This window comes from Melanotaenia boesemani, chromosome 1 (assembly GCF_017639745.1).
Source record: "Melanotaenia boesemani isolate fMelBoe1 chromosome 1, fMelBoe1.pri, whole genome shotgun sequence".
In the NCBI taxonomy this organism is placed as follows: Eukaryota; Metazoa; Chordata; class Actinopteri; order Atheriniformes; family Melanotaeniidae; genus Melanotaenia; species Melanotaenia boesemani.
In genome coordinates, this window is record NC_055682.1 from 39,536,404 (window position 1) to 39,557,647 (window position 21,244).

The following is a 21,244-nucleotide window of genomic DNA, read 5'->3' on the forward strand; positions in this document are numbered from 1 at the left end:
GAAAGAGCTACCTAGTTAAAGCGATTCAATACGAGGCCACAAGGTTATTGTCACCAACTTGTCAGAATCCAGATAACATTTGTGTTTTATTAACGGCTCCGACCGGAATAGCTGCTTATAATTTAAAGGCAGCGACTATCCACAGTACATTTGGCATTGGCAAAGACGTGAGCCTGCCTTACACACCTTTGAGTGAGGAAAAGCTCAATTCTTTGCGTGTTAAATATATTGATTTGCAGATAGTCATAATTGATGAAATCTCCATGGTCAATCATAATCTATTGGCTTACATCCATGGCAGATTAAGACAAATCAAACAAACTGGTGACTATAACCCTTTCGGTAATGTGAGCATAATCGCGGTCGGAGATTTTTATCAGTTGCCCCCAGTAAAGGGGAAAGCATTGTATGTACAAGACGTACAAATGAACTTGTGGTCTAGTTTATTTGAGCTTGTTGAGTTAAAAACAATCGTTAGGCAAAAAGATGAAGAGTTTGCGCGAATATTAAATAGAATGCGAACGCATAGAAAAGGTACGGCAATGTTAGCTGACGATATAAACGTCTTAAAACGGTGTGAAACAGGTGAAGAGAGCACAGCCTTACACATCTTTGCTACAAATTCCCAGGTTGATGAATATAATGAGGAACAGTTAATGAGCATATGTCCTGACCACATACTTATAACTGCACAGGACTTTGGTTATAATAAAAAAACTGGTAAATTAGAGTTAAAGCCAGATCATCATATTAGGGCCAAGAAAACAGCTTTACAAAGAGAGCTGTTATTGGGTAAAAATGCTCGAGTCATGTTGTCTCAAAACATCGATGTAAATGACGGTTTAGTAAATGGTGTATGTGTATATACATAGAACAGCCTGAAAAAAATACGTTTCCTCTCAAAGTATATGTAAAATTTGATGATGATAAGGTAGGCATAAAGACGAGGAAACAAACCATTTATCCATCAGCAGAGTTAATGGGTTCAGTACCAATTGAACCTCAGGAAGAGAGAGCCAATAAAAAAGGCATGAGACGACAGTTTCCTTTAAAGTTAGCTTGGGCCTGTACTGTACACAAAGTACAGGGGCTTACAGTAGATAGTGCTGTTGTCTCTTTAGCTAAGGTCTTTGCACCAGGACAGGCATATGTGGCATTAAGTAGAGTTAGAAGCCTGTCTGGTTTAATTATTCAGGACTTTAAAGAGAAGGCTGTTTATTGTAATGCCAACATTGAACAGGCGATTGCTAATATGCCACCATTTATAACTGAAAGCCACACAGTACTAAAAGAGGGTTTTAGAGTATTTCTAATGAATGTTCAAAGTTTAAATCGCCATGTCTCAGATTTGGCCCACTGTGCACAGCATTTGCAGCCTAACTGTATTGCTGTGACAGAGACATGGATACCTGCTGATGTTAGCTTAGATTCTGTAGAAATCACTGGTTATAGGTTTAGTAATGCCCCACGTAGTTTAGCCTATCATAGCGATAATCCAGTGTTAATTTCCCTTAAAGGCCAACAACATGGTGGCGTTGGCATGTACTGTGACAGTAATGCAGAATTTGAAAGTGTCACAGTTGCAGGTTTAAATATTGAGTGTTTAGCTGTAAAATGTGTCACATACAACATTTTAATAGCAGCCATTTACAGGCCACCATCCTATCCTGTGTCTCTCTTTTTCAGGCATTTTGAGGAATTGTTAAATGTGTTAGAGTCACAAAGTGGAACCATTGTTGTTTTGGGCGATTTCAAAGAGGACATTTTGAAGTCCTCAACAATTTGTCAGAAAATGACAGACAGAGGATATGAGCAACATGTGTCGACAGCCACTACAGAGAAAGGCACCGTAATTGATCATGTTTACGTAAAAAATAGTAATTATAGAGTAGAAGCGCTAGTGGTGCCTACATATTTTAGTGATCATGAGGGCATTATGTGTTCTTTTAAGTAAGACAGCCCAAATGCTTAAAACTTAATTTTACATTTTTTAAAATAAATGTAATCGAAATGTATTAAATGTGCTGTTCTTCATCTGAGTTCCCTGTTTTGAATAATTAGTATGTAGTCAGTAAATTTTGTCCCCTGTTGATATCCTTTACACCAGTACAACGTAAGTCCATTTTCAAAGGTATTCTGTGCTTCCTGTCCAGAGAACGTACAGAAAATGTCGGAATAGTGAGTAGATTTGTTGTTGGTTGTTGTATTAAGAAGAAATAGTTAAAGAGGCTTGAAAAGTTGTTAAATGTAGTGACCAAATGGCAAAGTTGGTAATACAGGTTTTGTAGCTCATGCCCTCAGTGTGGTTAATTAGTTATATGTTGTTTTAGGATTGTGCCTCTTGTTCTGTGAGTTTTATTTAATGATATAATTTTAGTTGTATGTAACTGCTGTGTTTAAAGTTAATTACAGGGATAATCAAGTGACGGCGGCTAAGGTACGTATAAGTAAATTTAACTACTCACTATCCTACACACAGTTAGTTTATTCACACACACTCTTTCACTCTTCAGAAAGTCTTTGTTATTTAAAAAAATTAATCTCAGGTTTTTTGTTTCTATCTGGCTGGTTTATATGTATTATACTGTGGGTCTGTTGTATTTATTTTGCAGTTTTTAGATTTTAGCAGTTTTTTTCATTTGACAGAAGCCAATGATGAACAGTTAAGCTGAGCTCTGTTGGACCAAAGTGCTGATTGTGATTGAGCCTAAGAAGAGCATGAAAAAAGCTGTAACCTGAGGCTTCATAAATTAATATTCAATAGTGGCAGTGTGTGTTTACTGTTATTAAAGGGGCATAGTAGCTGTGTATCTGTTAGGCATTGACCAGCCTGCAGCAATAGTATTGCTTGTGTTATAATGATCCAAACCTGTTTTAATGATGTTTTACTAGATTTAAAAGAGAATTGATGTTCAGAAGAATACATTGTGGAATGTGATTGTGTGCGTGTGCATGTATGTATATATACATATGCACACTGATACCTTTTTGTCATTTCCCTAGGAGACTGATGTCGCAGTTGGCAGCAAGTTGTTCAACCAGATGGAAGACAGTGTTTTACAAACTTGTGTTCTAATTTGTTGCAATATGAATAAATTACTTTGAATCTATACAGCATGTTTTATGGGGTGTTTGTGTGATATGCTGAAATACCTTCATCTATCTGGTATGCAATAGTGCCTACTTAGTATTTATTGCTAGCAGCCTAGATAATGTGCTAAAAATGCTATGTAACATGGTAAAATGGCTAGCTAAGAATTTACCATTTTTCTGCTAATATGCTAGCATGCCACCTAACATCTTAGGCGATTTAGTAAAATGGCTAGCAGAGAGACAGAAATTTTGATATACCTAGTTAGCATTTCTTGCTAGCATGCTAACTTGTTAGCATGTTAGGTAGCGTGCTAACCTGCTAGGCGATTTGATTAAGGGCAAACTGGGAAAGGGACATTTTGATATACCTAGTTAGCATTTTTTGCTAGTATGCTAACATGCTAGCTAACATGCTATGTTGCCATGGCAACAGGTCTTATAATGTGTTAGGGACCCAACAAGTATGAATCTTGTCAACTTTGGCACAGCTCCCATGTATTCCTATGGAGATATGAGCAAACCGTGTTTCATGGCGAGGAGGCTTTTTTCCGTTGGTTGCCACGGTTACAGGCTTTCTGCTATTAGAAAGATTTTAATAGCGTTTGGTCCCCAACTTGTCAGAAGGCTTCCCACCAAGTTTGGAGTCAATGGCACGAATCCCCTCAGACTAGTTCGTTCAAATGGCAGTGAAATCCAAGATGGCGGCCACCCCATTTCCATGGCAACAGGTGTTCGATTGACTTCTTTGCTGGACTTGGGGTGTGACATGTATGAATACTGTTAAGTTTGGTGCAGATCCCACGTATTTGCATGGAGATATGAGCAAACCGTGTTTCATGGCGAGAAGGTAATTTTCCATCGGTTGCCATGGTAACATGCTTTCTGCTATTAGAAAGATTTGAATAGCGTTTGGTCCCCAACTTGTCAGGAAGCTTCCCACCAAGTTTGGAGTCGGTCGCACGAATCCCCTCAGACTAGTTCGTTCAAATGGCAATGAAATCCAAGATGGCGGGCACCCCGTTGCCATGGCAACAGGTGTTTGATTGACTTCTTTGCTGGACTTGGGGTGTTACAAGTATGAATACTGTGAACTTTGGTGCAGATCCCATTATTTCTATGGAGATATGAGCAAACCGTGTTTCATGGCGAGAAGGTCATTTTGCGTGGGTTACCACGGTAACAGGCTTTCTACTATTAGAAAGATTTGAATAGCGTTTGGTCCCCAACTTGTCAGGAAGCTTCCCACCAAGTTTGGAGTCAATGGCACGAATCCCGTCAGACTAGTTTGTTAAAATACGATGTGTGTAAAGTGCAAAAAGTGGCCGCACACGCCAAGATGGCGGGCACACCGTTGCCATGGCAAGAGGTGTTTGATTGACTTTTTTGCTCAGCTTGGGGAGTTAGACGTGTGTGCCGAGTTTCGTCTTCCTACGTCGAAGTAGACTTTTGGGACCCCATTCAATTGGGGATTTTTGGTGTCTGTAGGTGGCGCTGTTGAGCCATTTGTGCATCGAAGTGTATGCGGACCTTAGAATATTGCAATTTTCGCCGGGCTTGAGGTGTGTGCCAAGTTTCACAACTTTTCATGGGTGTTTAGGGGGTCAAATTTGGGGTGGAAGCGCTTAGGAGGAGGAGGAGGAGGAGGAGGAGGAGAATAAACATTTCAGTAACAATAGGGCCTTGCCATACTTTGTATGGCTCGGACCCTAATTACAATTAAAATAACAGGGTCGCCATGGAAACGTGCTCATCAGTCAGGCTACAATCAGGATATTTAATCAGGATATATATATAGTTTGGATAGAAAAAGGCTCTCTAGTGTGTAAACACACACAGTTTATCTGGCACTGCTGGACGATATGATGCGAGACTCCCGAGTAAGCGGATTTTCAGAGATCAAGACTTGCTGAATGGCTCAAGAGCCGGTTTTGACTGCCCTGTGCTGTGCTTTTAGGCCTCTGTGATGGTGTCGGACCTCTGTGATGTCTCGGACCTCTGTGATGGTCTCGGACCTCTGTGATGGTGTCGGACCTCTGTGATGGTGTCGAAACCTCTGTGATGGTGTCGGACATCTGTGATGGTGTCGGACCTCTGTGGTGGTGTCGGACCTCTGTGATGGTGTCGGACCTCTGTGATGTCTCGGACCTCTGTGATGGTGTCGGACCTCTGTGATGGTGTCGGACCTCTGTGATGGTGTCGGACCTCTGTGATGGTCTCGGACCTCTGTGATGGTCTCGGACCTCTGTGATGGTGTCGGACCTCTGTGATGGTGTCGGACCTCTGTGATGGTGTCGGACCTCTGTGATGGTCTCGGACCTCTGTGATGGTGTCGGACCTCTGTGATGGTGTCGGACCTCTGTGATGGTGTCGGACCTCTGTGATGGTGTCGAACCTCTGTGATTCTTTGGGTCCGGCGTTACAGGAGGAACCACGCCGTGCCAGTCCCTCTGTAAGTGTTAACACTGACAGGTCTGGGATATCACCGCCAACCTTCAGCCGTGTTAGCAGCATCGTTGGTTTGCCACAAGCTACAGTAACGTTCCTACACTGGGGAAGAAAGGTAAACAAAGCAGTGCAGTTTGCAGAAACGTCCAGTTTCCCTGATGTAATCGATGCTGTTGATGCACTAAAGCTCCATTAAGAACACAAAGTAAGAATGAAATTAAACATCAAATGGAAGAAAAAAGAATACTTTGATCCCAGAGGGAAATTGCAAATTGGAAATTGAATCTGCTGTCATTAATAAAAAGTGTTTTCATTCTCTAAACATCCAAATCACATGTAATGCAAACATGTTGCGTATCAGTGTTGTGGCTGATTGGCCTGATCCACCCATGACTCAGCAGAGCAGGACGTAGACCGGAGGGTGGAGGGTGGAGGCTCAACAAGTGATGCAACGCTTATGAAACCCTTGAGAGGAGGAGGAGGAGCTTTTTTTTGCTTTTTTTACAATACTATTTTAGGAACTATAAAGAAATATTATTTAACATTAAATAAACTGGTACCAGTCTCAAGTTATATCTGTGCATATTTATTTTATGAATAGGACTAAATCACCGGCTTCATCCGATGCCTCCGACACGCCGTTGACAGCATCTACCACCTGCTGCCCTCCTCTGCCTTTCTGACCCTGGTCCTGGTCCACACCGTCCTCATCAAATAAAGCCTTATGTTTTACAACGTGGTCCATCAGGATCTCAGTCCCGCATCCCGAAAGAATCCGCCTCTCCCCTTCTTCACATGATTTCCTTTTTTCCCTGCGTATGCCACCTGTAGTCATCTTTGCTACGCACAGTTTTATAAATGAGGCTCCAGGACATTTCCTGCACACACACACACACACACACACACACACACACACACACGCACACACACACACAGTGCGACGTTTTGCATATCTGCACTCTTGGTGTGGATACCTCCACTGCAGCATGTTTCTGTACGATGTGATTTAGAGAGTGTGAGTGTGTGTGTTATATAAACACATTAACACCTCCACTAGACTTTACCTTTGCTTTGGTTACGTCCATGTCCATTGAGTGTTTGGCTTTGAAGATTTTCTGAACCTCTTGTTGAGGCCTGAGGACACAGAAGGGACAGAAAATAATGAATTCTCTTTATTCACAGCAAGAAGTATCAATCTCATTCAGACACAGATTTCATTCATCCTACAGCAGCCGAGTGTGTGTGGAAACCCAGCTGCTAACTGAGTTAACAGAATTAAAGCTGCCGAAGACGCTGAGGCGGGAGGAAAGGCTCAGAGCCCAGGTCTTATCTAGAGAGTAGCATATTACAGAGAGGTTATTATATATCACTAAATCAAACTCTTCTGGATAATAATGATGTGAAACAGCTGCCCTTCACTTTTAATTAACTCATAACAGTAACTAAAATAATCCTGAATTCATTAAAGAAAAAAACCTTCACTAAATAGAATATTCTGGATCTTTTCTATATTAGAAATACAGATCTGTCATAACTTTTATGTCCCTACTAGTGTCAAAATTACACCTACGTCATTGTGCCAGTCTGAATGAAGCTGTGACGAACACCAATGCATGAATGATTAAATATAACTGTGTTAACCGATGATTAAAACATAAATAAGTCGCAACTGTCTGGTCTGAAAATGCTTATATGGTGTGTATAAAGTTCATAACTGCTATTTATTTAATACACAACACACATTTTCAGAGCAATCCAAAGCAATTTATATATTATTAGTTGTTATGCATTTTACTTAAAAAAATATTTCCACTACATCAGGAACGGTGGACCCTGTAAAGCAAGGCTTACGCTCCGAGCTGTTTCCAGCGTTGGAAGAAGTCTTGGGACATCATGGTTGTAGGCTGGAAAAACTTATTCAGCATCACAGGAAGCTTCACTGCGATGTTCTGCAAAGCTCCACCACATCTGCCCTCACACACAGCAGGAAGTTAGCACACATCTCAGGCGCTACCTACACCGAAAAATAAAGCTGGATTCGTTCTCCTACCTGAACGCAATGCTGAGTACTGGTGCATCTGAGAAATCTGACACACATTCAATGTTCAGAAGCTGCTGGACCTGAGCTCCACCCTCTATTATGGAGTCTACCGCCTTAGCATGGACATTCAGCTGTGGAGATGGTCGTCAAGGACTCCACAGACACTAAAATTCATTTTAGCAAAGCTACACAAAGAACCAACAACTGCTCACATCCTTTCTTTAAGTGTTAACAGCAAACTGCACTGCTCATGTCTGCTGAGAAGCCACGGAGCAGAGTGGTGAGTCTGAAGGATATCACGGCTGCTCACTGATGAGGTGAAGCTGAGGAACTGAGTAGATGTCTTGTTGCCATAAAACACATACATGCGACCTGGAAGAAAACAAGTACGTTGTTTTTAAAGACACAAATTTTACCAAAGCGAGAAAACGCAGAACTCAGTTTGAGGTAAATGATGCTGTAAGGTCGGTCACCCAGGTTCTGACGAAACTCAGCCTTCAGTCCGATCTGCAGAAGCTGGTTCTCGAAGATGACACCACTGTTCCTGCACACAAAGCTGAAACATGATAGTAAATAACAAATAGCACATTATGAAAAGATTGTTACCAAACCCTTAGAGGCAAAGTTATTAACAGTCAAAGTTCCCAAAAGCAGAGATCCAAAACACAGAAATTATCTTTCCTGAGAAGAGAGCCTGAGAATCACTTCTAGCAATGCATCCATCTGATCTCATGGATGGCACAGGGCTCCTGATCAAAGCATTTACTTATGATCAGTTTAAGTACATTTGATGTACAGTGATCAACACATCAGCTACTTAGCAACACAGAGACATAGTGGGAAGCTGTTTCTGTGCGTTCACTGTAGCGACGTCACATTTACTTGATTTCACAAATAATCGCAGTATTAAAAGCTGCAATTAAATAATTGTAAAGGTCCCACAATATCATCACTTTTCAATAAAGAACATGTCTGAACCAGGAAGGCCGATCAGAGCAACGTCCACACCGAATGAAAACAAACAAACAAATCTGTGTTGCTTTGTTTTCGCTTCGACTTGGATCCCAGTCAGGATGATCCCGACTGGGGTATTTCTGCTAAATTCAGTGCCTCTTAGTTTACAAATGTATAGCAGTCACCTGGAAAAATGTTCCTCCGACACGTGTGTGGATGTAGGGGTGGAGATGTCAGACAAGACATCAACTAGCAGACTGGCTCCTGCAGAGGGTGATGAGTTTAGATTCAGCACATCTGTAGCAGGACGGGTCGTTCCCTAGGAGAGAAACACCAGCAAATGTTATCCCTAACGCACAGGCAGCCTAGCTTAGCATTCAGCTGGCTTCTATGATACTTTTACACATTGAGTGATCTGCAGCTCCTGGGGCATTTTGTTTTAATTAGCATGATGATCAGAACTTAAACTCAAGCTACACATGAACTCCTCCACACAGCTGGTCTGGGTTCAAGTCCGACCTGGATTTGTGACATGCCATCCCCCTCCTGACCCAGCCAGCTGGGCATTTCCTCTTTATCTCAATGCAAAGTTATAAAACATGAAACTGTGTCAAACTGAAACTTGTGCAAGTCTCATATTCAAAGAGAGATGCCACCAACCCCGCTGAGTGCCAGGCAGTGGCGTTCAGGCCGGCTCCGTTCAGCCCTGGCCAACTAAACGATGCTAACAGCAACTACTTGCTCAGCCTGGAGAGCGAGAGGCGTGTACCTGGAGGGGGGTCGGCCGTTGGTAGCCAGGAATCTGACCTGCTTGCTTAAACTCAAAGTGAAGAAACTCAAGCTAACAGCACAATTTCTGAGTTACCATGACTTCAACGTCCTCGCTGCACTCGCTGCTACCGTTGACGCTGCGTCGGGTATCCTCGATGACAGGCAGTTTGCTGGAGCCCTTCTTTTTCTTCAGCTTGGCCAGGATTGAACACTCTCTCTCGGGGAATGGGGGCATTTCTTCTAACACTGTGGCCTGAGGACAGAAAGACTGATTACAACATCTTTAAATATTAAAAATGTTTTTCTTTTCATCATCATTAAACATGCAACAGACTGAGGTCGTTGTCTAACCAGCTATGGAAGTACTCTGGATGGTATTAACTTGGCTTCCAGTCCTACAATATGGAGTTTTGTTGGACCAGGACCTGTCCTTTAGCTCATATATTTCTAGGACCACCTTCTGCCGCATATGTAGTACTGGCAAAATAATTAACATGCTGTCTCAGAAAACTAGTCCATGGATTTGTTACTTCCAGGCTGGACTACTCTCAGGTTTACTGGTGGTTCCTAGAGGCTCTACATGTAGAATAGAAGCAGAAACTTCAATTATCAGACCCCTCGCTGTGGAACCAGCTCCCAGTCTGGCTTCAGGAAGCACACCCCCTCTCCACCTTTAAGATTAGACTTCAAACTCGAGTTTTTGATAAATCTTACAGTTAGAGGTGGTTTAGCCATCCCTTAATTATGCGACCACAGGCTTAGAGAGTTGGAGCCCGTCCCATGATGAGCACTTCCTTCCTTCTGAGCTGGTCTCTGCTCTTTACTCTCCATGTATAAACATATGAGAGTATTGGCATCAATATGTTGTGTTTCTCTTCTTCTTTCTCAGCAGGTATCCCTGGCTTAGAGTCATGGTGCTTGTTGACCCCCCTTTCCTGTCCTCTCCACCCCCCACTGGTCCAGGCAGATGGCCGTCCTTCCTGGTTCAGGTGCTACCGAAGGTTTTCCTTCCTGTTCTGGTTCTGATGGAGGTTTTCCTTCCTGTTCTGGTTCTGATGGAGGTTTTCCTTCCTGTTCTGGTTCTGATGGAGGTTTTCCTTCCTGTTCTGGTTCTGATGGAGGTTTTCCTTCCTCTTAAAAAGGAGTTTTTCCTTTCCACTGCATCTCAGGATGGAGGTTTGAATTAAAAAGATTTGATGAAATCCACTGGTTTCCTTAGCAAGGTAGTTATTTCATGAATGCTTTTACAAACATAGGTATTATAAATTTGACTAATGTGGATTTATTTTAACTGGATCACAAAAAATGTAATTGATTGTCTGTAAAATGCCCTGAGATGACTTTGTTGTTAACTGGTGCTATACGAATAAAGCTGAATTGAATTAAATGATCTCCCTTGTCAAATGCAGATTTGTGATTCATCACTTTCATCTAGTCGAAGACTTCCGCTCTTGAACTGAAGAGGCCTCCTGTTTGGGAGTTTTTGATGGTTCATGTTGGGCTGTGTGTGTTTCACCAACCAGTATGTCCGTGCTGGCGATGCAGCTGAGTCGAAGGTACTCGACAGCTCTCTGCTGCAGCTCAACATCGGCGTTGCGGAGCTGGCTGTCTGAGCGCAAGACGTCTTGGATTGTGGATTTAACTTCTGGAAACAAATTAATGAACTTGATGTAAGCGGACAGCAACAGGGCCCGAGTTGGCACAGAGCACAGGTGAAACTTGGAGTGGAGGAGGTTGAACTGGACCAGAGGGCTGAAAGAGGAGAGCACACAGAGCTAAATGAAATCAGTAAGTCATACTGGCCTTACCACGTGATACCATACTCATTATGGTGTCTGCTATATCGCCGGTGACCCTGAGCACCATTTCTTATGTTACATAATAAATCCTCAATACGTGATGCACAATAACAGCATTATTTATCACATTTTTATTATTAAAAACATCACCATCACTACTATGTTGCTAAGAGACCTCTATTTAGACCTGGACATGATGATGAAGCCACTTCCTGTCAGACTTTCCACCAATCAGAGAGCTTAGATTGACGGTAACGTCCAATCAGGAGCAGCCAAAGATCAACCAGTGAGCAGAAAGTTCTATGTGTGTGTGAAAAGAAGAAAAATAATGCTCCTCTATGGCTGGAATAAAGCCAAGAAGACGTTTCTGATGCACGGTGGCGCCACAAAGCAGCTGAGCTGGAGTTGGTTTAGTGAGGATAGCAGGTAAATATTAGCAGGAATAACTGGAAATGAGGAAAAAGTGGAAACATGGAAATAGTTTATGTTGTGTGTTTGTTTCTATAACAATATTTTTCTCCTGAAAGACTTGAGAGGATGATGAGATGAGAAAAGGTTTGGTCACTGTTGATCTGTGTGTTATTTCTACAAAGTTCTGTTAGTAATAAATTCTGCTTTCTTCTTCTGGTCGACCTTTATGCTGCTACATCTATTCATACATTCATTTTACATCATTTTACCTCCCAGTCTGTCCTGAAAAATAATGTCTGGTTTTTGACTGGAATTAAAAGGGTTCAGCTTCTACATGCATTTTTATATAAAAATAAATAAACTAAAAACAGCCAAAAAAAAAGGCTTGGCATTTAAAGGGTTAAATTATCTGGCTGGTTGGATTTAACGAAGCGAATTTGACTTCAGTCAGACTAGATAAGAAAAACATTTACTGCCTGCAGCAGAAACCTGCTGGTCCAGGTAAAATAAACCTCTACTTTTTCATTTTAATTTGCTTTAGGTGTGGAATTTTTCTGAAAACTGGAAACTAAATGAGAGTATTAAAAATTTGAAATGTGCTGTTTGTACCTGGAGCGTGAGTCACCAGCAATCAGGTTTCCAAACTCTCCGAGGATGTAACCTCCCACCTTGACTAGATTCTCATGGCAGGCTGGAGCCTGTAGTGCCTACAAACGTTCACATACAATGAGTTAGGAACAACATGCCCATCAACAACAGACTTGTTTTCTTCATGCAACCTGCAGCCAACTAAAAGGGTTTCTTTTGACTGGATTGGACAAAATCTAATTTGATTTAAAATGTGATCCTTTTATTGTTTAAACAAATGTCAGTGTTTGGCTGTGTGTGATAAAACCCTGTCTGGTTGCTACACTCTATTAGACAGTGGGCAGGACTATCAGGGGGTCCATTTAATAAGAAACTGTTTTCCTCCATCTCATACACACACACACACACACACACACACTCACACACACACACTCTGCTGTGATAACTGTGGTCACATTGGAGAGACATAGGAAGTGAAACATCTTTACTTTAATAATCTAAAGTGCAAATATTTGCAACAAGTTGAAAAAGGTCCATAGAAGGTAAGGTGGTTGTTTTGGGGGCAGAATGTGGAGCTTGATGTGTGGTAGGGGGATAAGTTCTGGTTGGTGGACTGGATCCATGTTGGGAGCTGTTGGGCTGCTGATACTGGGGCTGGGATCTGTATCGGCCTGATGTGTGTCCTCCTCTTTATGAAAAAAGTCAGAAATTTCTCCCTTTCTCTTCATTCTTACACCTTCCTACACAAAATATGAGCAGTTAGAGGAAATCAAGGTACTCTGCGCTTCTTCCAAAAAACGGCTATCAGGTGCTTCACAGCTAAAGAACATCAGGCTGGAGCTGCAGCTCACCGCTGGAGTTACAGTGCAAACTTCAGAGGAATAACGTTTCAACACTTCCCGTGTCTTATCAGTCAGTCTCAAGTGAGTAGAGGCGTGTCACAAGCCCACTGGTCAGAACAGAGTAAGGTGGAGCTTACCTATGTGTTCACTTTATCCACTCCCAACAACTTTCATTCAATAAAAAGCAGCTTATCATATCACAAAAGACAGCCAGAAGATCGTGTGCAAAACAAAACATAGAAACATTTATCAGTGCAACCACCAAATTTCCCTGAGGACTCTCCAAAGGGATTAATAAAGTATTTCTATTCTATTCTATTCTATGAACACCAAACTCTAACAACACTGAAAACAACATGGCAGATCAGCTCTTCAGTGAGTATAAATCCAGTGTGCCTCTCTGAAGCAGAAGCTTAGCAATGTCTCCTCCTCTAGAGCGACTAGAGACTTTAGCCTCCTGTTTAAATTAAACTGGATCATGAAGCTCTAACTTAGCATTAAGTAACTTTAAGCATCTTTATAGTTTAATTTCAGCTCCAATGTGAAAATCTTGGTGTTTATTCCCTTAATATCCTCACTGAAGACCAATTATGCCGTGGTTTCCCCACATTTAAAACTAATCTAGCGTTACATAGAACTAGATTAGCACTGCTACGTAACTTCATGCTAACATCAAAGCCTTGCATAACTTTAGTAATTGTACCTGCACAGGGACAAAATCTCTTCTACAAATCTGCGGCCAAAAGTCAATAACTTTAAAGTATGACGAATTAAGAAATTACTTTCTGATTTACTTTAAACTGGTGTAGTGATACTGGTGATCCATGCGTGTCTGGACACTATGCTGGCTCCACCCCTGGTTGGCTGTTTGAAGGATGACATAACATGAACCTAAACATCTCAAAGTAATATAAATAAAACAAGCTTTATAACAGCTCACATCATAGGAAATATTGGGACGTGCACCAGCTGCGATGAGCTGACAACACTTCAGCCATGAAGTCTCTCAGGACACTTGCTGCACTACGAGTTAATTTCCACCTTGTGCAACAGATGCAGGTAATTCTCACTTAAATAAGCATGTTTGCTTTAAATGATGCTTTTGTTGTTGTACACTGACAGTCAGCTGATCTTCATTCCCACCTGAAAGACAGTTTTGGCAGCATATCCCTGGGCGTCATCGCGGTTTATGACAATCTGGATGACCCGGTACCACACCTCCTCGCTGACATGGTCACCAGCGATGCGGATGAGGTTGAGGATTGTGTCCACGTACCAGGTGTAGTCCACTGCGTACTTTTCAGCCAGGATGGCCACCTTGAGGACCTGCAGAAGAAAGGCCGGCGGCTGAGAGCGACAGCTTCCACTGAGAACCCGAGCCTGAGCTTTTCTGTACTGATGACTCACTATTTCCTCTCTGATTGAGTAGTCTGCAGTCTCCAAGTATCTCAGCATCTCTGCCACGATCTGCCTGGCGTTGCTGCGGTCGCACATGGCGTACAGCAGATCCACAGCCCGCTGGCGGACGCTCACGTCTCTCTCTGTCTGCACAGGAGACACATGAACATTTAAGCTTTGACTGAACTAGCAAAGCAAGTTCAGGCAAGTTGGGCTGTTTTACTGAAATACTGCCAACTATAAATTTTTAGTAATATTTAGTATTTGAAGACATGAACAGCAGCGTTGCCATGACGACAGTGCAGATATCTCCTGATGCTCCTCCAAATCATAAGTTCACAGTATGTTTTTCCTGCTCCTCTTCATATATGTTGCCTACACGTTTTAGCATTGAGCTAAACGTGTAGCTGAATTTAATCACACGCTCCGACTTCTGGTGCGTTACACTCCGACACGTAATCTATGATAAACCTGTAATCTGCCTGACCAAATTCCTCCTGATTTCTTCACAGATCAAACTCATCTCTTCTTTAACTTTTCCTTCCATTTGCTTGCTTCATCTGGACTGTGATTCAACACTTGCATCGCCTCCACAAACACAAACTGTTTCTGCTGATATGGCTTTAAAAAGGGGATCTAAAAATGAATGTTCAGCAGCGACAGAAGATGCAGTGATATCAAGTGTCAGAATTATACTTTTACCTAACCCCTGAACGTGATACAGCTTCTTTGATTTTACTTTCTGATTAAGTTTTATGTGTTTTCAAATAAAAACACTGTGTTCCAGATTATTCTGAATGTAGGATTTCAATTAATAAAACATTTTGGTTTCAGTTTTCTGTGTTAGATTTAACTTGTGCTGTTGCTCCTGGTTGTTTAGATCACCATATCCATCTCAGACAAGTTTGATCTTTAGTGTCGGGGGAAGCTTGTTCCACGTTTGTTCCCGGTTTTCATGCAGTCTGGGGAAAAAGAAGGATCTGTCTTCAAATGGAAAGAGTGGAACGGTTCAATGCCTTAAAAAAGGGATGAAAACATTGGACATTTCAGGAAAACGTCAGTGAAATCGTCATCCTGTTAAAAAATGAGTTTAGAGTTCAGAGTTAACGGCTTGGTTCAGATAAAGGTGGATTAAGGAAAGTCTCTGTTAGGTCTCCTCAATGAGATCCAGGTACAAACATGGACTTCCAAGTCCACTGATGGGAGCGTTGTTACAGTGGATCTAACTGGATCTAAAAACATTTTAGAATTTTCTTTTGAAATAATGATCTCCCATGTAATGAAAGAATACAGAAGGTGAACATTTTCAGTACTTTACAAACTATTTAACCCTTAAAACTCCACTAGATCACAGGTCACTACAGTTTGTCAGGAGCGGTGGTGTGTAGCTCTGTGGGGTAAACGGGGATGGATAGCTTAGCCTTTAGCTGATCTACAGAAGGTTTCCAGGCATTTATATCTCGTCCAGGAGGTTTACAAACTGTAGTTTTTATTCTGAGACTCTGTGGGAAACTCACAATGAGTGATTCATGATAACACCATTATTTATAACATTTTTATAATAGAAAGATCACTATAACTACCATGTTGCTAAGAGACCTCTATTTAGACCTGGATGATGAAGTCACTTCCTGTCAAACTTTCCACCAATCAGAGCGCTTAAAGCGACGGCGTCAAGAGCCAAACGTCAAAAAGTGAGCAAAAAATGTTACGTCTGTCTGAAATGAACAAAAATAATGCTCCTCTACAGCTGGAATAAAAACAAGGAGAGAGAGGGACAGTTGAATAGAAAGTGGTTTTGTGAGGATAATAAGTAAATAGCACAAATCACAGTAAATAGTAAAAAAAAAATCTGGAGGAAAAAGTATAAATATGTAAAAAATATCTGTTGTGTGTTTGTTTCAATACCAATATTTTTTCATCATTTTACTCTCGTAATCTGACAACCGAGGCTGTCCTGATAAAATAATATCTGGATGTGATCTGGGAATGAAAGGCAGGCAGCTTCACATTAAATAAAACAGGCAGAGCACAGATAGTAAAAACGGCTTGGAGTTTTAAGGGTTAATGTTTGGAAAGTTATGCAGCATAATGTGGAACACTGGATTTTTAATGACTGGAAAAAGTGTTTTTATCACTGATACTTTTGTTCAATAAAATCCAGATTATTAGATAATCTGATGTGATTTTTTTATCACATTGTTGAATGAATGGATGGTTTTTCTTCCACATGAGTAACTTGTTTTTAGAGACACCTGATTTAAGTAATGAGAAAAAAACATAGTGAAAGAAACATTTGACAGTTATCTCAGCGCCAGCTGAGCCAGACTCTGGTCCCACAAAGAGACCCTGGATATGGTTTAGCACTAAGACCGGATGAAGCATCATTAACCTGCAGCTGCTAATCAGCACATGATCTAGACACTCGCCTTCAGGGCATTGATGACTGTCTCTATGTGCGTCTTTACGGCCTCGTGAGAAAACTCAGAGCTGGCCAGAGTGCACATGCTCTCCAAAGCCAAGTACCGGAGGTTTGTTTCTCTGTGCAGCAGAAACTGACCAAGCTGGTTGCAGGCTCGTACCAACAGGGTGGGCTCACTGCAAGACAAGACAAAGCAACAAGATGCCGTTTCTGTCCACATGATGCTACAATGAAAGCTGTACAACTAAAGACCTCTGGGACAGTGCTGGCACAGGAGGGTTTAAGATGACTGAGACAGAACGATTCTTACTTTTACTTTCCAATGTTCTCACATAATTCTTAGAGATGTGACCTACCTGTCATGGTGGATGATGAGGGAGATGGCTTCAAACAGAACAGCATTCTTTGCATTGGAGTGCTGGACCTTCTTGGACTTTGGTGGCTCCTGAGCTTTATTCAGGATGGTCTCGAGACACTCGGTCAGACGACTTCGTAGAGCTGCATCCTCTGCAGCATCAAACCAGCACACAGTCCCTTACATAACTCTGGTCAACGTCACGACGTAAACTAACAACAAAGTCCCCAGGAGACATTTACTAAACATTTTAACAGTGGATCAAATCACCTTATTCGATTCATATTACAGGGTTTTCTGACTTTAGGTCTGAGAAAAGGAGAGGTGAATTTCCCACTACTGATAAAGTTTTCTTCTATTCTGTAAATATCTCTTGCAAAACTATAAGGAAACTAGCAAAATGAGTCAGATAAAACATTTGTTTAAAATTTTCCAGTCACATCTTTTACATCAGATGATGTGACAGCGTGTTTTTCTCCAAAAATGCAGGACCCTACTGTAGCATACCAGGTGGAGGGTAGCACTGTAGCAGACGCAGCAACTTAACCGACAACCACGGTGCAGCAACAAAGTAGTACGTATAGTCCTGCAGGTCGATGGATGTGGAGGTTACGATCTGATCACGAAAAAGAAAAGAGAGATCAAAAGATGGTGAAACACGTCTTTTCTTTGACCTTCATTAAATAAAGGTGGTATTTGATAGTTGAGTGAGGATGTTCACCCTGCTGAGCCTGGCTATGGCCAATGAAATGGAGGTTTTAAAGTCATCAGGACCCTTCTGGGCCAGAGTAGTTATGAGGCTGGTAGCTGCTGTTACCACTCCCTGAAAACAATCACACAAAAGCTGTGCTTCACAAGCCTTGAAAAAACAGCTGATAGAAAGGTTGTGGTATTAAAACGAGACAAGGTCATACCAGGTGCTGATCATTAAGCAGATGGACCACGCGCGCTGTCCATTCCCCCACGGGCACGAGGTCAGGAGAAGCCCTGTTGAGTCGTAACAGACACAGTGCTGCACTCTGCTTAACGCTGTCCATGGTGTCCCTGAAGGAAGCAAACGCAGTCCAGTTTCAGCAGATGCAGCCGAGTTTAACCGCGTTCACAGTTCAGAGCGCAGCGTCAAACTCCGGTTAGTTCTGGGACCACATGCAGCGCAACCTGATCTCCAGGAGGCCGGACCAGTAAGATTACCGCATAATAACCGTAAAAACGTCACATTTTTCCCTTTAGCACGACGCAAAAACCAAAATGTTCACCTTTAACCAACTCCACTTTTAGAAAACATTATAACCAACCCGTGGAAAATAGGTCCAGTTTTAGTCTTTTATTTATTTACATATTTTATTTATTTTCCTTAATTTATTTTAGATTTTTATATTACAGATTTTTAATAGATATAAACACCTAAAATCTTTTATAAAATTAATTAAATTATATAAAATGTTACATTAAGTTATTTTAAACTTCATATGTAAAGAATATAGACTATTATACATTACATTTGTATTTAATATTTATCTATTTTTATCTTATTTGTGCATAACAACTTACAAATCCCAACAGTTCCATAAAATCATTAATGACAAATGTCTGGAAGTGAAAAATACAGTATTTAACATTTTGATTAGAGTACCCTGTTAATATCTAGCTCAGGGGTGCCCAGGTCCAGTCCTTGAGATCTACCATCCCGCAACTTTTAGATGCAACCCTTCTCTAACACACCCGAATCAGATGTCATCTGCATGTCATTCAGCTCTGCAGAGGCCTGGTAACGAGCCAGTCATTTGATTCAGGTGTGTTGGAGCAGGGTTGCATCTAAAAGCTGCAGGATGGTAGATCTCGAGGACCGGACTTGGGCACCCCTGAGCTAGAAGGTTCCAGGTTCTATCCTGGCATCAGTAGGAGCCTATGATTTCCCAGATGAGTTTCTCAATTCAACAAGAAAATCTGGATGACAGTTGAATGAATTTTGACCTCTGCAGCCCCCCGTCTGCGTGACAGCAACTGAACTGAGGGAGATCAAGTCTCCTCCAGAAGCTCAGCAGTGGCAGAAGTTCAAGTTCTAGAAAAAAGATTAAGCATCAGGATGATACTGGCTAATCAACACAGAGGATCATCGTCAGAACACCAGAGCAGCCTCCATCAAACTCATCCCTAGTATCTGAGCTGCACCTGGAGGCTGGAAAAGACCCGTAAATATGAACTGATGTTTCTGACTGGCTGAGCAGCCATAAACATGGGATATAACACAGCCAAAGAGGAGCTGCCTTTCACCAAATTCAAGTCCAAGTAGATAATTCTCAGGAAAAAAAAGAGTAAATCTGCAGGAGGGAAATTTCCCAGAAGCAGAAATTCATGTTTCAAATAAAAACCTTTCCTAAACCTCATTCTGGTTCACAATCATTTAAATAACTGTTGCTGTATATGGGCACACAAAAAAGGAAGTCCTTAAAATCTATTAAAAGGAGGTACTGAGAGAGAAGCTGGGACAACTGTGGTGTACTTTAATTTAACCCAAATAAGAAGTTAGGTGCACCAGTTCAACCAAAATTACTTAAGATAACTGCTGACTTAACATCAGTTAAAATAGGAAAAACATGGACAAACCCTGCAACCAGGATCCTGGGAATTTCAGAAGCGAAAGCCTCTGCCATCTCCCTGCTGCCCACGTTAGCGATGCAGTGCAGAGCCAGGTTCATGAAGGTCGGGTTGCGGCTGGTGAGGTCATTCTTGATGGCGTTGTTGATCAGACGGATCAGGTCGCTGTTAGAGTTCACCAGCACCGAGATAAACAGGTAACCCTGAAAGACAGAAGACATCCCGCCATACGGACATGATGCAGTATCAGATGTCAATCCATGAGGAATTCTGCATCGTTACTGTAGAAGCTCCAGTTCAAGCTGCCCAATGATCCACAAGCTAAAACTAGAACAGTGCTCTTACTAAACGTTTCTCAATTTCACCCGACGGGTTATAAAGGTCTGGTTGCACCGAAGTGTGAGCTTAACGTTAAACCATTGAATGTTTAAAGACAGAACAAGCTCCAGGATGAACTTACAATTTGCTTCTCTGTGTACTTGTTGGAGCTGAGGAGGTTGACCGCCTCCATGTGTCCAAAGTCGATGTCATGGCCCAGAAGAAAGATGAAGAGCAGCTTGCAGACGTACTTCTTTTTACTGTACCCGTCCAAAGCCTTGTCTCCTGTCCAAATATAAATAAATCCATAGTAACACACACCAGCACTGATTTGAAAACCTTATACATGATTATTGAGTTTAATCAAAAACTCCAAGCTGGGTCAGTTAAAGTTGACAAACTTTATAAAAGAAAAAAAAACATGTAGAAAATTCTGATCATATCATATATTCACAGAGTAGAGGAGACACTTCAAGTAAAAGAACACTGCTGACAAAGTGCCACAAGAAAAGTTAGCAAAGCAAACCGAAAATTAAGAGAAAAAGTTGCGTCTTCAAAGGGAAAAGGACATGTCTGTGTGCTGCAATGCTGCAGCCTGTTGGGCTTGTTTAACTACAGTTTAACATTTTGGTTGCAAAGAGATGCATAAACTAAACATAAAAGTCAGTAAATGAGTGTTTAGTGGATTATTTCTTTGTTATAACAATGCATATTGGTAAAAAATCTTATACTGCTGGAAAGCCACGCAGGTGGAACTTGAGAAAAACTTAATAATATGCTCTGCCAGTGCCAAACAGCCTATGACAGCATACAGCTGAATATCTCATCTGTTTCTGTGTCGGGCTTCTAACTGGCTGACAACCAGGGCGACATGAACCAAATCTTATATCTTGATATTTTTGACCTGAATCACGATATACGATATATATCTCGATATATATTTTTTTGTCAAGTAACCAAAAAGACAGTTGTAATTTACACCCTTTAGTGCCTAATATACTTATATTAAGGATCAGCAGCACATGTGCATTAAACCAGCTGACTGAAATTAAAGTACCTTTATCTGCTGCTGCAACAGAAAAATGTCATGAGATTAAAGTACTATCTACTACACTATATCACCAAACGTATTCACTCACCCATCCAAATAATAAAATCAGGTGTTCCAACCACTCCCATGGCCACAGGTGTATAAAAATGAAGCAGCGA

General features: G+C 41.5%; 1 protein-coding gene across 3 annotated transcripts in view; it reads right to left on the bottom strand.

The window, feature by feature from the left end:
- Positions 1-21,244, bottom strand: part of LOC121637631 (AP-2 complex subunit alpha-2-like) — a 48,355-nt gene that overhangs the window by 20,348 nt on the left and 6,763 nt on the right. The window contains exons 3-21 of one of the 3 annotated variants that reach the window (XM_041981812.1): positions 20,178-20,320; positions 19,727-19,920; positions 18,034-18,163; positions 17,841-17,942; positions 17,627-17,735; positions 17,121-17,271; positions 16,772-16,940; positions 14,352-14,489; positions 14,088-14,270; positions 12,124-12,221; positions 10,825-11,056; positions 9,399-9,557; positions 8,719-8,852; positions 8,053-8,135; positions 7,877-7,951; positions 7,589-7,712; positions 7,390-7,506; positions 6,603-6,672; positions 6,090-6,416 (exon numbers count right to left, since the gene is read on the bottom strand). In XM_041981812.1, coding sequence (XP_041837746.1) covers positions 6,330-6,416; positions 6,603-6,672; positions 7,390-7,506; positions 7,589-7,712; positions 7,877-7,951; positions 8,053-8,135; positions 8,719-8,852; positions 9,399-9,557; positions 10,825-11,056; positions 12,124-12,221; positions 14,088-14,270; positions 14,352-14,489; positions 16,772-16,940; positions 17,121-17,271; positions 17,627-17,735; positions 17,841-17,942; positions 18,034-18,163; positions 19,727-19,920; positions 20,178-20,320 — 2,498 coding nt within the window. In that variant the 3' untranslated portion in view covers positions 6,090-6,329. Of the gene's footprint in view, positions 1-6,089; positions 6,417-6,602; positions 6,673-7,389; positions 7,507-7,588; positions 7,713-7,876; positions 7,952-8,052; positions 8,136-8,718; positions 8,853-9,398; positions 9,558-10,824; positions 11,057-12,123; positions 12,222-14,087; positions 14,271-14,351; positions 14,490-16,771; positions 16,941-17,120; positions 17,272-17,626; positions 17,736-17,840; positions 17,943-18,033; positions 18,164-19,726; positions 19,921-20,177; positions 20,321-21,244 lie in introns of those variants that run through there. The other 2 variants (XM_041981820.1, XM_041981805.1) reach the window with 2 other exon arrangements.